Raw genomic sequence first — 12,615 nt, 5'->3', positions numbered from 1 at the left:
GACATAAATTAGAGTCCCAGTGGTAAATCTCTAGATATCCTGTCAAGCAGTACATGGTTAGTTTATTTATATTTCTTAGTGGAGTCGATTTCACAACACTCACCAAAATTTGGAAGGTCTTTACCAAATTTTAAAAATGCCTTAATTTTTTGGGTGAGAATTGTAAAAACAACTTTATACGTTAGAAATAGTCGCCAGAGTTATCACTGTGATGCCTCTGTTTGTAATAATGAGAAGAACAAGGTGGGGATAACCTTAAATAGGATAATCAGATCCTAAACACATTGCTTGAGTACAGTAAACTCTTCAACACACAATAACGCATGATTATTAACTGAGACAAATGAACACCCGATCACATTAACACCACAACAAACACATGGGATTTTCTGGCAAGCAAATGAGTCACAAACACAGTTATATTAATTAGGTGTGGTTATGACAAAGAGAGCAGTGGCCTACAAGAAAAAGAAAAACTTCAGGCAATGGATTAAAGACAACACCGAAACAAAGTCCATGCAGCACCTTAGACATACATTTTCTGGGTAGAAGGCCCCAGAAATAAGAAAAACGTTTTTAATAGAACCAAAATAAACAGGGGCTTAAAGTTCCCCTAGAATAAAAAAAGAAAAAAACAAAACATTAAAAATAAAACTTGCCATGTAGTTTGCTGTTGTCACACTCGGGTATGCAAGATCAAAACGGGTAACCAGTGCAGGCTGCAGGTAAAAAATGGAAGACAAGATCACTAGCCAGTATACTTAAGTAAGGAAAGAGAGATGGAGAGGGAGAGAAAGCAAGAGAGAGCCTAATGCATCAGGATTAAAAAAGTATTGGTGATGGTTACCCAATCACATGTAAAGTGGAAGTAGTAGAGGAAAATGTTCTAAGGGTTAAAACTGAATATGGATGAGGGAGTGGGTCACTCTGGTTTTCCTGCATTATTTCTGTAAATGAGTTGGAAATAGTTTCATTACAGACTCTGTGCATAAGTGTAAAAATTAGTTCACTGATGACCATTTCTGCACTTCCAAAAGACTGCTTTAGAAACTAATATTTCAAACAAACCACATTAGAACAGTCTGTGGTTAAAAGTTGTCGATAAAGAGATAATAACATTAGCTGAATAACTAACAACTGTCACCAGTCAAACAACTGTGTTTGGCATAATCCACACCTTAGAGGTGTAGAGACAGTCTGTCTGGATTCAGCTGCAAATTTTTTTTCTCACTGCTGCCTTCTTAAAAAACTACTGTCCAACATAATAAAACAAATAACTGTGTGTCACATAAACCACGATTACATTAACTTTATTTTATAGTTAGTTATTTATAATACAATAATTTTATTTTGACAATTTAATAATTTTAGATTCTTTATATAGTTATACTTCCTTTAACTGTAGGTCCTTTAAACACTTACATAAGGAAGAATTACTATGTTATTAGATCATATTTATAAGAGGTTATTTCTTATGGTATTTATGTTTCCACAAATTAAATCAATGCCCATCTGCCCACTGACAAGATTGTTTATGACATTTCTAAAAATCCAGGCCCGAGTCTTTGAAAATCATGACCATATTTCATATATCAGTGTAAAGCTACTCAGGCTGTGATTATTAGATCCATGAACCTTTCATTTAGCAGTAGTATTTCACCAAGACTTATAATCACCGTCTTTCACTGAAAATGAATTCAATTATGCCAGGGCGACTCGATGTTCTGCCTGCACTTCTGTAAACTTAATGACAGAGAATAAGCTTTTTTTTTTTTTGTCTGTTCACAGAAACAACAAATGGTTCACCTCAAATACTGGCCCAAATAAACTGCACACACAATAAAACGTCTCCTCAGTTCCGACATTGCCCTCTGCTGGCTTAAACCTGACCAGAAACACAACCACTTCTTGTTGCAATTGTGGATAAAAACTACAAAGTGACAGCCTACCACAGGCTACTGTCTTTTTACCCTTTGCACCAAATACACAGTGTAAATTCTATGTGCCCTACAACTGCTCTGGGTGTTTTTACATTTACATATTACTGTACCTTCAGATTTTTCTTACTCTAATAATCACATATGTTATCAGGGTTCTCCATTACCCAAATAGGCTTTGGCACAGCATGTAAGAAGGTATGCATGTTAAAAAGCCTTATGCACTGATAAAACAAGAAGTGTCTTGATCTCAAATGAAAAGGTAAGCTGGCAAAACGAATGACCTAACAATCGACAAATGTTTGTGACTGTTGTACAAAGAGAGGTTGAGTGCCAAGCTAATCAAGCAGCTGGTGGGATAGTTTTCTGTATTGTAACTCAAAATGGTAGTTACAACCATTGAGCCTCATAAGAGAATAAAGAAATTGGATAAACTTTTATTAGTAAAACTATAAAGTTTCTGTAGTCCTGAACAATTTACAATTCCAAAAACTGCTTATTTTACTCTTTTCGATCTTTTCTGCTGATCGACCAAGCTATGGCCAAAACACAGCAACACCCCATTCTTCTGCCAGCTCCAGAGGCTATTATAAATAGCCTTCTACATAGCTATAGATACTTTACTCTACTTGTTTATCATTCACTGTGTTAGCTTTTAAAATCCATAAAAGTAAAGCCATAAATGTTTGTGATACAATCAGTCTCACCAACAAACATCATCAGAGGCAGACACAATATTTTGTTTTTGTCATTTCTACTGCCTGCTGTATGCATTTTACAATGTTCTTGTTGTTTAATGTGGCCTCACTACATACACTACATCACTACAGCAAAGTTCTAAAATTACAAAAAAGCCTAATATGACCCTTTAAGAAAGAAACACTGCACGTCAGGTTTGGCCTATGTTTGATGCATTCAGGGACAGTACAAGTGTAGGCCATCCTTGTCTACCAGGACACTCAGAGTCCAATAACGCCCCAGCCCCAGAACCCAGAAAAAGCCTAAGCCCTCTGAAAACCTAGGAAAAACCGTGGTTACAAACATTACAAGTTGTTTATTACTTCCCTAAAAGGGAGGATATCCAAATTTATATTAGTTATAGTGTAAAAAAAACACTGAGCAGCCTGTGGCCACATAGAAACTAAAAAAAAGTTGGATATTGGGTTAAACATGGAAAAGGGTGAGGCCAGGTTAGCAGTCGTTCATGGTGTTCAATTGGGATAAAAGTTGGAAGGTCATGATTTATATGATGTAAAAGCGGTTGAAATGCTGACCTTAAGTGGAGAGATGTGGGAATGGGACACATAGCCGTGTACATTTTCAATCTCAGAGAGGTTCTTCTCGGACACGTGCACAAGCTCAGGGGCGCGCACTTCATTGGTGAGCCGTGGGAAGCCCTTGTCAAGAGGAGGGGAGTCGTCTTCTTGGTAGTGGTACTGATGAGAGCACAAAAAGAGAAAAACAAAAGCAAGGACACAGAGAGAGAGACTTTACGTCATCATATTGGCAAAATTATATTCAAATCATTACTTTGAATGTTTTCATTCCTTGATGCAATGCTTAAAGAAGAATATTAATTAAACAGAAGTAGTATGTATAGAAATTAAGATGGCTGAGTCAGCTAAAACTGAATTTGTTGCATACTGTCAAACATGCACAATACATAAAAAATGTATTACACACACACACATGTATACATAAATATTACTGTTACTTTATGCACATATTATATAGGCTCTTTTAGAATGAAAGATTTTAAGACAATCAGAAGCGTAAGCTTCAGCTACTATAGCAAGACATGGGCTCATAAGGAGCAAACATAAGAACATAACTAAAATATGTAAGGCCAGCAAAAATCTTTAATCTTTTATTAAATAACTGACACTGTGTCAGAATGAATATAATTTGTTGTCATTTTTTGGGGATAAAACAAACCTAGTTGTTGTTTTTTTTAACACAGATCACAAAAAGTAAGCCAGTAAAAATGTTGGCTTGCAATTTATTGTCTTGCAGAAACTAATGCAAATTTTTCATCTCCATGGAGCATTTTGCCTTAAATTTCTTCCATCTAAAAGAGCCTATATAATATTTAGTGAATTGAAAGCCCATGTCTTTCTGTAGTAGCTGAAGCTTACGTTTCCTAACAACTGATTAATCTAGTATTAGTTTTCCTGAATATAAATAAGCCAGGAAAATTATTAGCATGCACTGTTATACATCAAATTCCCTGCTAATACCCAATATATTCATTTGACTGTTTAACATGTCGGCCAAGTATTGACGTGTACTGTACGCTGTAACAATAACAGAGATGGTCAGAAGTGTGAGTAGTACTTCTTGGGTAATGAACCGGTGATGATGCATTAAATTTCCCAACACGTCTTTTTATCTTCAAACTTGTCAAATACTGTAGTGTATATAACACATGATGTCGGTAAATACTATGCTTACACAAATACAAATGTTGCCACCAGTACTGTATTGAATTTGGATAGGGTGGAAAAAAATAAAACTACCCTGATCCTCCCATCTCTTACCCAGGGAGCGTTCATCAAGGCAGGGTTCATGCAGGGTGAGGGCTGGCCGTTGGGGGGTGAGCCCTGTACTGCTGGTGGCCTGTTCTGGAGAGAACGACAGGACGATGTATGACCACAAATTTTAGAAAGAACAGGTGTGATTTAAGAAATTCATTCAATAAACAATCAGTCACATTCAAAATCCTGATCTGACAAGCAGCACACACGTTCAGAGGAAAAACACCAGCAGGAGGATGAGAAGCTCTTTCAGAGGTATTGCTACAAGAATACTGTGATACACACACACAGAGAGGTAGTAACAGATGGGCAGAGCCTGATGCAATTCTATGCAAAACCATGTCAACTAAACAGCAGGTCTGTATTATTTAAAGTGATTGAGAAACTCAAAATCTTAAATTGTCAAGGATATGATACTGTAGCCAGAGAGATCACAACTCTTAACGCCAGCACACAATGAGATTGACTGAACAGTAATTAGATGATACAATGGAAAGAAAAAGGGGTTACATAATTAGAAGTGAGCCTCTTCTACTGAGATGCAAACTGAGTGTAACGCCCCACTGATAGCAATAATTTCTGATGATGCCTAAAGACAACAAGATATATATATATACAGCATAGATAAGGAGAGGTATTCTTATGTTAGTTAGGACACAGTTCCGTGTCAGCTGTATTTCAGCTACCAGGCCTTCTAAAAATAGGTGTTCAGTGTGTAATTTTGCCTGAGCTGTATTCTCATGCGTAACTTGTGTACTGTAGAACCCTGGGAGATGTACTGTAAGAGAAACATAAAACCTATATTAAATGTAAATGTGACCCGGCATAGGATAGGTACACACACACAAATAGTGGTCCCAAGAATCTGACACCACATTGAAAGTCTGTGTGACTCAGTCTTATCTCAATCAAAGCTTTAACCCACCACTGGCAACTGGTAAAAACAAAATGAAATTTTAATACAAAGATACAGTTACACGGTGTTATGAAAAGAATTAAACTCTTAATAAGAAGAAATATAACCAAAAGGTTACCTCAAAATAAAAATAACATATAATACGCACATAATAATACATACGTGGATAAACAAATAACACTGTCCAGACACAATAGATGGATGCTTGGTGAAGTATAAAACACACTAATGCACCTGCTATATATGCAGTAGGCAATTCCCAAATACAGATGCTTCTTGAGTGTTGCTACATGAGAATGGGGCAGGTGTCTCCAGCTACTAATGCTGTTTAGCTTACTGTAGCAAAAGTAATAGGAAAGAGGTCGGAATATAGAAAGTACATGCACATCATTTCTAAATATGTAATCATCTTATGCCAGCTATAAAAGGAACATGATTCATTCTATTATTATTGGCGTAGATTTTTCGGTTGTATTATGTTGTATACAGCAAGCAGTAGTTACTATAGCTGTGTTCATGTAGTGCATGTTGCCTGGCTGCCAGGCATTCTGATGAGCAAGCAGTACCTCCTGGCACCATCACTAGGAATCACAGGTCAGATGTGTGAAAATGTATATCAGTGACATAATACGTTCCAACCAAGAGTCGATTAGTGGGAACTACTGTATACTGGCAGGAAGAGATGGAGTAATATTTATTTATGGCTTTTGCTTTAAGTTTTTGTCTCTAAATGTCAAATAAACGTGGCTGGGAATAACACATTTGAGACACAGATGATCTAAAACATCAGTACTCTAACATACATGTTAATTTTTGTTGTACATACTACTGGTAAAAACAACCTAGTATATAGTATAACATTTATATACATGTATACATGATATATACTTTCCAGAAATACAGTCTCAATGCATCTATTGCTTATGAAGGTAAGCCCGAGCAAAATCATATCATACTATAGCAGCAATGAAGTCATTCAGTTTTCAATGAAAATCATCAGCCCATCAAAATATCCTTCATAAATGTTAAAGTGTAATATTTTTATCAAGCAACATTTGTAGTTATTCTGCTCTATGTTCCCTTAAAATTCACTTCACTATATACTGTATGTTTCATCTACAGAGAATTTCTTTACATTGGCAAGTGTAGTACCAAAGTTAATGAGCATGTATTGTGTCTTTTTGTGTCATACGTTTAGGTGCATTTGGTCATAATACCCCAATAAGCAGACAGCAGTGGAATTGCTATAATGAGGTGAAACATGCTAAGCCATGAGATAAATGAAGGCTCAGAGCAAAATACCATATCTACTGTAACACTCCAAGGCCATTTAACCTCAAGTCTAATAGAAGCCTGGTGACCTACAATGTACTGTGTGAGAGGCGCATTACAGCAGTGGATAAACTCTCCCATGCCCTAGTTACACAATCATATTAGAGAAGTGTGGAGCAGGATTGCAGGATACCAATGGAGTGTAACCCTGTTTGCTATTTAAAAAAACAAAACTGCTTTATTTTCATTCATTTACGTTTATACAGACTTTGAACTACTATATTACCTAACTTAGTTTGTAACTTGTTTAGAGTTAAAAGAGTTGTAGTTTTACATTTCCAGAGGATATCTTAACTGATTATGTACACCAAGTCAATTGACACCACACACCAGTGAATGGAATACAGAAGGGAATATCCAGATCTCCACTGATACCAATTCCTCGGAGTACCTCTGGACATCTCTAGTATGATACTTATTTACCTACAGTAACATTTCATTAAATATGTATCTGACACACTGAGATAAAACTTTATTTTACTAAATCTCACACACCTTATTTTTGAGTTTATGAATTCAAATACTCAAGGTCCTAGTTCAAAAATGTTATATTTAAATAAACTGATTGGATTATTAAAGACAACATCTAAGATTGAAATAATGCATCACTGCTAGAATTTCCTACAACTACAGCATCTTGTGCATCAGTGTTACAGCGTGGAGCACATTTTCTTTGGCTTAGCATCTTATTGCTGTAGGTTTGACTTTATAATCAGTAAGTGCAACAGTGAAAATGTAACATTTTCACTCTGCTAAGCAGAAGAATGCTGCACTGTAGTGTTCGGCTGTGAAGGAGATGTAACGTAGCACCAGTAGGCTGAGATGGACAAACACAGATTTTGATCAGCTTTGTTATAGACAATACAGACTGTGTAAAACATGTCCAGATCTGTGCTGAGAAAGGATCATTTAGACTGGCCTGCAATCTCTCTAGTATGTATATAGTAACTTTTTTCAAATAGTTTGACCTTGTGGAGAAATTATTGACATGGACTCATGGATCACATGTTCATGCTCAACTAAACCATCCTAAAATATAGTGCTTAAAAAAATCTCACATTAGTCTTCACAGTGCTTGCTTGTTTTGTTTTGATGAAGTTAACACACCAAAAACAGTGTATACATTCCACTTGTAGTGCAATGCCTATCAGCATTAGGGTTTATAATATGTTATGCTAGGCCATATGCTGTGCTATGCCAAATGCAAAGCCCCATTCCTCACGTTATGTTGTCATGCTTTACTGATAGGTTCACTCATCTCGAGTCCACTGCAAACCTAACCAGCAGTATCAAGATGAGATGGAAATGCGGAGTGGCATGGCCAAAGTCAGATTCAGAGTGTGAGCAGATTTAGAGTGGAATCTCCTATTGGTTGTGTTCAGTGACCTCTTTGGCTTTATATACCTACAGACTCTCTTCCCCATTCTCTGCTGTAGTCCTAATGCCTGCAGACAGGAGGAGGGAGAGCTGAGCAATGTGAAATTCGAAGAGAACCTGCCCTGTGCTTTTCTTACCAGTCAAACATACACTTTTCGTTGTCATCTAGTGTTCTTTTAGCTTCAGTGCACGGAAACTGAGGAGACATTCTCCTCATTGAACAGGCAAAGTAATATGTGCTATTACGCCCTAGCTAAAAAAGTTCCAGTTACCCAAACCCAATGGAAAGTGACCCCAAATCTGCAGCTAAATGACTCCTGCTGGGCATAGAATAAAAAACCATCTTGTATAAATGGATTAAATGTATTATGCTGTCTACAGCCATGTTAAAAAACTACTAGTGTCACAGACAATTGCTGATCTTTGTGAATCACACCTGGCTTTGCAGGCCCTGTGCCTCCCTCTGAGCTCTGCAGATTTGATGTCAGAATTGGCATTGGCAGTGCAAATACACCACATTGAAGACAAGCCATTTACAGTAGATTAGATAGGGAGTAAGTCAGAGGCCTTAGTGGTGTCCTTATACACAATGCTGTAGTCACTGGTGAATAAGCGCCACTTTTATTTCTGGGACTTTGGAAATGATCCTATAGCACTGAGCATGCAATGTAGGTAATGCCTGTTAACCTTTACATTGTTTAAAGTGGTTATGTACTTTACATCAGTTCTTCTGTTGAGACAGCAAGATAAAAATGCCCTGCTGGTTGCACTCTATTCCTTCTGAATCAAAATCTAATTTTAAATTACCTAAAAACAGATTATTTTGACTTTGCTTGAAGATGTTGACAAATTTGAACTGAAACTTGATTCATGATAAAATCAGAAGAGGGACGGAGATGGGGCACAGAACCTTAGAGCAAAAGATACATAACTTCATTTAAAGTTAAAGCTCCAGTGACAAAAAACATGAGAAGATTACAGTCAGGACAATGAGCATACAAATTTGTGGTTTTAAGAGGCTAGGTAATCATTAAGCACATAAAGCTGTAATCAGAAACCCCATACATAACCTTTATTTGACCGTTAACTGACAGCTAAAATAATCTGCTGCCAGCTAAATCTGTCATTTTAACCATTAAATGCAGGATCAGTTCCAAATAAAAATGACTCTAGCTAAATGTTTTGTACACTGACATTCACTGAAGACAAATAGTGTTGGAGTTTAGCACATTTTGCCTACCACAGTATTTGAACTTACGTGACTCACTAATGTGCTGAAACAATTTTTTTTCTTCCTATCAGGTAAATTGGGGCACTACAGTTGTGAGAACAACAGTGCAGCATCAGTAGATAGAGATGGACAATACACCAGGGTGTTTACACTACCAACAGCAAATCACTGGGCTCTGGTGAAGCTGTAGTTCTGGTGGTGTGTGGAGTTTATTTACAGGAACAATGTAACTAAAAAACAGATTTACATACCCCACTTAACTTTATACCTGAGAATTCTGTATCAGACAGCTTCTGTTTCTGAAATCCTGGGTGAAAGTATAAGGACATTTTCGCACATTCGTATGTTTGAGTTCAAATCACTTAATGAATTTCTAGCATTTGCCTCACTGGTTTGGGTTCTTTTCACACACAGAAAAATCCAAGTGTAAGTGTTCTCTCTGCTTATTGATCAGGTGTGTCTGCTGCAGTAGCAAAGTAAAGAAAACAAAGAATGTCCTGTGTGGTCAACACGTTTCTGTGACATGGGAGAGAATTACACAATGTACTGTACAGTATGTTAATGTGGGTTGGTCGACCCCCCATCACTTGCACAGTCAACCAACTAGATGTCTCTAAGGCACTGCACCTTATCACAACTCTTTGTCTGTCCACGATTCATCCAGCATGTTTTGGGCATACAAAGAAATTAATTCTCACCAGAAGGGAACACACCAAAGTTTTCTAAACGATTTGAATCAAAACCTCCTCGCTTTGGGGGTCTCTGTGGGGTTGTTTTGGTCCACACCAGAGTGCAGTTACTTTGTTTACGCCAGACAAAACTAATTTGTCTTGTAACCTTAATACATATTAATGAAATAATAGGTCTAAAGTTGATATCAGGTAGTTAGTTGGCATTTGGCAGCTGTTTAATTGAAGTTCTGACATTCCAATGCAAGTGAAGGAGGTCACCATTAGGCTAAGAAAAGTGATCCAACACATGTGTCAAACATGGTGAAGGCAGTGGCATGGGCTTATATGGCTGCCAATGGAATGGGCTCACTTGTGTTAACTGATGATGTGACTGCTGACAGTAGTCGAAAGATGAATTCTGAGGTGTAAACCATAGGGCTATACTCTCTGCTCTGCAAATGCTACAAAACTGGTAGCATGCCACAGTGCAGAATAATGACCTTACTGCGAAAGCAACTGAAGACTTTTTGAAGGCAAAGTTGAATGTTTTCCATGGCCAAGTCAGTCAGTTTGACTTGCATTAGCATTGCATTACCGCTTAAATTCAGAGGAATAGTTCTGACCTTTAAATTAAGTTTGACAGTACAATACAGTACAGAAGTACTACAGCAGTTGTAAATATGGCATCATTAAGCCTCAATAAGCATCAATACAGCTTTAAGGATTGAAGACAGAAAAGCAAAAGAGTTGAGACACTGTCTTTTAGAAAAATAATTAACTTTTTTTCTTTTTTTTTTTTAATGTCAACTGACTCCTCATCATATTAAATTCTTACTTCTTACTTCAGGTGTACCACTTACTGTAATAACACAGATGGCACCACAGGACAACACATAAAAGCTTGCCATAGATAAAAAGACTCTGAAAAACTACCACTCCAAATGAACCACTAATAATATCACCATGTTTCTCTGTATCACAGTATGTCATTATTTAGCTTGTATACACATAAAGCAACAGGTCAGCCATGCAGTCTTGTAGGATTCCCCCAGCTGGACAAGGTTTCACCTGACCACCAGCTGTAACCAGCTGTTTTATGATATTCCTTTTTTAAATTAGACTACCTAATGAACTTACATGAGCAGTTTGTAAGTCAAGGAAAAAAAGAGAAAAACACACACATCATTATCTCGTCATCACACCACCTGACCACATCATTTGAATTATGATTAGGTTAGATTGAACCTGTTGGAACAGTGAGTCCATACATGTAGTACATACAAGTTACAGACATGGTTGAGTTGAATGGTCTCTGTTTTAGAATGTTATATTACCTGATCAACTGCCTGGATAACTGTAACATCCACTGCAGGCCCAAGTACAGAGTTACTTATTTATGCATGTGTGTGATTTAGGCTTATGGAATACATGGAAACTACAAGCTGTCATCTACTGCAGCTGTCCAAACAACATTTTTCCCCAAGGAGATCAATAAAATATGTCTGTGAGAATTTATAGACACTATGAACATATAAAAAGTCTGCTCATCTAAACATACTGACAAAACGCATACCTCTTACAATTTTAGAAAAATGAACAGTGAACTACACCCTGACAGTGGACACACACAATCACTGATACTGTAGGTCCCTAGGTACTGAGTTCTGCACCTGCTCCCTGTTGAATCTTCCATATTACTAGACACTGTGCAAAACTGAATATTGTGTAGCCAATGAACTGTACTGTGACTGTGTCACCGCTATTTCATTTTTTTGTGTGTTCATTAGTCTTAAGTCTGCACAAGAACTTAAGAGGATAAGATCTTTAAAAGTCAGGAAAGTCATTGCACACTGTAGATGTGGACTACTGTACACATCTGCAGTAGCTGCAGTGTCAGGCCATCTGCAACCATCTTAGCAGGTACTGCATGTACTCTGAATTCAGTATGAATGTACAGTAAGCAGGACAGTACTGTGTTATTTTAACTGAACCACTAGATGGAACTGTAACGCTGAATATAACACTGTTTAAGTGTGGAAAAGAAAGGCCCAGTAAGTAAAAATTAAATTACAGTCTGCTTTAATAAACAGTGACTGAGGATTAAGTCATTAGGGATCCTGTAGGAAACAATTTCACAGCACATTTCATGATAATTGGCTCAACTCTTTTGAGACACATGCACACTGGACATGGAAAATGTAAGCTACAGTACACCCTCTGGTGTTTGAACAGTAATTCGTACTATAAATGCCTGAAGACACCACAAATAAATAAGATGTCCTTTTTTGACTAAGTTATACTTGAAAACATACTGTATTTCCACTACTTTCTCCCTGATCAAAAAAAAAAAAAACCAAAAAAACATTCTTAGTCTTAAAAATGCCAGATAGAAAAATAACTATATAGGTGTCTGGTAATTATTAATGTTATTAGTAGCGTAAAAGCTGTAACAATGTATGATTTTTACATGTGCGATACCAATGTTGTATGCCTTTAAGAGACACATTTCTAGTTATTATTGATTAAATAACAGATCATTTTTGAAAATAATGAAAAGTAAATTATCCAGTAAACTTCCTAGAAAATACAAGACTTGTACTGTAAAATAAAGCATTAT

At 36.9% G+C, this 12,615-nt stretch overlaps 1 protein-coding gene across 11 annotated transcripts in view; it reads right to left on the bottom strand.

Moving 5' to 3' along the window:
* Positions 1-12,615, bottom strand: part of dlg2 (discs, large homolog 2 (Drosophila)) — a 148,598-nt gene that overhangs the window by 75,355 nt on the left and 60,628 nt on the right. For all 11 annotated transcript variants that reach the window (XR_003299625.1, XM_026372246.1, XM_026372250.1 and 8 more), the window contains 2 exons: positions 4,475-4,558; positions 3,212-3,373 (listed from right to left, as the gene is read on the bottom strand). Coding sequence is in view for 10 of the 11 variants with exons in the window: in XM_026372246.1 (XP_026228031.1) it covers positions 3,212-3,373; positions 4,475-4,558 (246 nt within the window). In the remaining variant the exon portion in view is untranslated. The remainder of the gene's footprint in view (positions 1-3,211; positions 3,374-4,474; positions 4,559-12,615) is intronic.

The sequence above is a fragment of the Anabas testudineus genome, chromosome 14 (assembly GCF_900324465.2).
Source record: "Anabas testudineus chromosome 14, fAnaTes1.2, whole genome shotgun sequence".
NCBI classification, from domain to species: domain Eukaryota; kingdom Metazoa; phylum Chordata; class Actinopteri; order Anabantiformes; family Anabantidae; genus Anabas; species Anabas testudineus.
Note: the sequence above shows the minus strand (reverse complement) of the source record. Positions and strands in the feature narration are given on the sequence as shown.